The sequence below is a fragment of the Phoca vitulina genome, unplaced genomic scaffold (assembly GCF_004348235.1).
Source record: "Phoca vitulina isolate PV1807 unplaced genomic scaffold, GSC_HSeal_1.0 scaffold4033, whole genome shotgun sequence".
NCBI classification, from domain to species: Eukaryota; Metazoa; Chordata; class Mammalia; order Carnivora; family Phocidae; genus Phoca; species Phoca vitulina.
The window spans coordinates 1-1,829 of NW_022593715.1; the positions used below are offsets into that span (position 1 = coordinate 1).

Below are 1,829 nucleotides of genomic sequence, written 5' to 3' on the forward strand. Positions count from 1 at the left end.
GAAGTCCCACCTGTTAAAGGTATTTGTCACCAACCTTAGGCTTAAAGAGACATAATTCTTCTGCTCTTGAAAATATCTTGTTCCAGTGGTCTTCATAGTTTCTAAATGTAATTTTACTAATATCTTTTAAGTGCCCGAGGCTCCCAAAGAAGTTGTTCCTGAAAAGAAGTTGCCTGTGATGCCTCCTAAAAAGCCCGAAGTCCCACCAGCCAAAGGTAGTCACCCCCATGTCACTGTGTTTGATACTGTCCATTTGTCTCTACTCTGTCTAATCATGAAAATACTAATATCTTTAAAGTGCCCGAGGTGCCCAAGGCTGCTGTTCCAGAAAAGAAGGTGCCTGAAGCTCTTCCTCCCAAACCGGAGAGTCCTCCCCCTGCAGGTAAGGTCAGAGCCCTACATACTAGGGAGAAAACTGTTATTTTAGCTAGAAAATTATGTATATAAATACGACAACATAAAGGTGGTATGATTCTAAAGAAAAGAAAGTCAGAAGTTAATCAGAATATCTTAGTGTATAATGACATGGTACAGTCAGCAATTTTTTTCACCTTTTCTAAACACAAATTACCAATGTCTTTAAAGTTCCTGAGGTACCACCAAAGGAAGTCATCCCTGAGAAGAAAGTGCCTGTGGCCCCTCCTAAAAAGCCAGAAGCTCCACCTGCTAAAGGTATTTATTCTTCCATGTGTTGTTGGTCACCTGTTTCAGGGGGCTGGGAAAAGTGTGTATAGATGCGTCCGCCTGTCTCATAAATTGTATTTGCTTGGGTAAATGTGTTGGCAATATTACCCCATTATAATCTCTGACTAAAAAATACTAATATCTTCAAAGTTCCTGAAACTCCTAAAGAAGTTGTCCCTGAAAAGAAAATGTCTGTGGTTGTGCCCAAAAAACCAGAAGCCCCACCTGCTAAAGGTATTTATTCACATTGCCCTGTTAAGAAGAAAAAATATTGTCTTGTGTTCTTCCTAATCATTGTAATATATGCCTTCACTATTCATAAATTCTAAAAATACTAATATCTTTTAAGTGTCTCAAGTTGCTCAAGAAGTTGTCCCAGAAAAGATAATTCCCAAGGCACCACCCAAAAAACCAGATGCCCCACCTGTCACAGGTACATGTTAGCACTGACCTCATTTTGAAGAAATATTACTTTTCTCAAGAATAATTTTAGCCCATTGCTCTTCAATAACTTAACTTTAAAACTACTAATATCTTTCAAGTGCCTGAAGTTGCTCAAGAAGTTGTCCCAGAACCGAAATTTCCCAGGGCACCACCCAAAAAACCAGAAGCCCGACCAGTTTCAGGTATTATTCACTCGTGTCCTTACCTAAAGAAGAAATACCTCTTCTGCTCTTGGAAATATTTTTAGTCCATTGACCTCATTAATCTAAATGTAAAACTACTAATATCTTTTAAGTGCCTGAAGTTCCTCACGAAATTGTCCCTGAAAAGAAAGCACCAGTGGTGCCTCCTAAAAAGCCTGAAGTCACACCTGTTACAGGTACTTGCCACTCACCTCAGATTTAAGAAGATAAAACCCTTCTGCTCTTGAAAATGCTTTATTCTAGCAGGCTCATAACCCCTAAGTGTAATTTTACTAATATTTTTTAAGTGCCTGAAGTTCCTCAAGAAGTTGTCCCTGAAAAGAAAGTGTCTGTGACACCTCCTAAAAAGCCTGAAGTCCCACCTGTTAAAGGTACTTGTCACTCACCTTAGACTTAAAAAGATATAACCCTTCTGCTCTTGAAAATGTTTTGTTCCAACAGTCTCATAACCCCTAAATGTAATTTTACTAATATCTTTTAAGTGCCTGAGGCTCCCAA

General features: G+C 38.9%; 1 protein-coding gene across 1 annotated transcript; it reads left to right on the forward strand.

Annotated features, from left to right (window-relative positions):
• Window positions 1-131: 131 nt before the first annotated feature.
• On the forward strand, window positions 132-1,375 carry LOC116629825 (sulfated surface glycoprotein 185-like; the record flags this gene model as incomplete). The annotated part of the gene is made up of 6 exons (XM_032400031.1): window positions 132-215; window positions 299-382; window positions 586-672; window positions 835-918; window positions 1,034-1,117; window positions 1,227-1,375. Coding segments are annotated over 6 exons (572 nt in total), but the record flags the coding sequence as incomplete, so codon positions are not given.
• Between the last annotated feature and the right edge of the window lie 454 nt (window positions 1,376-1,829).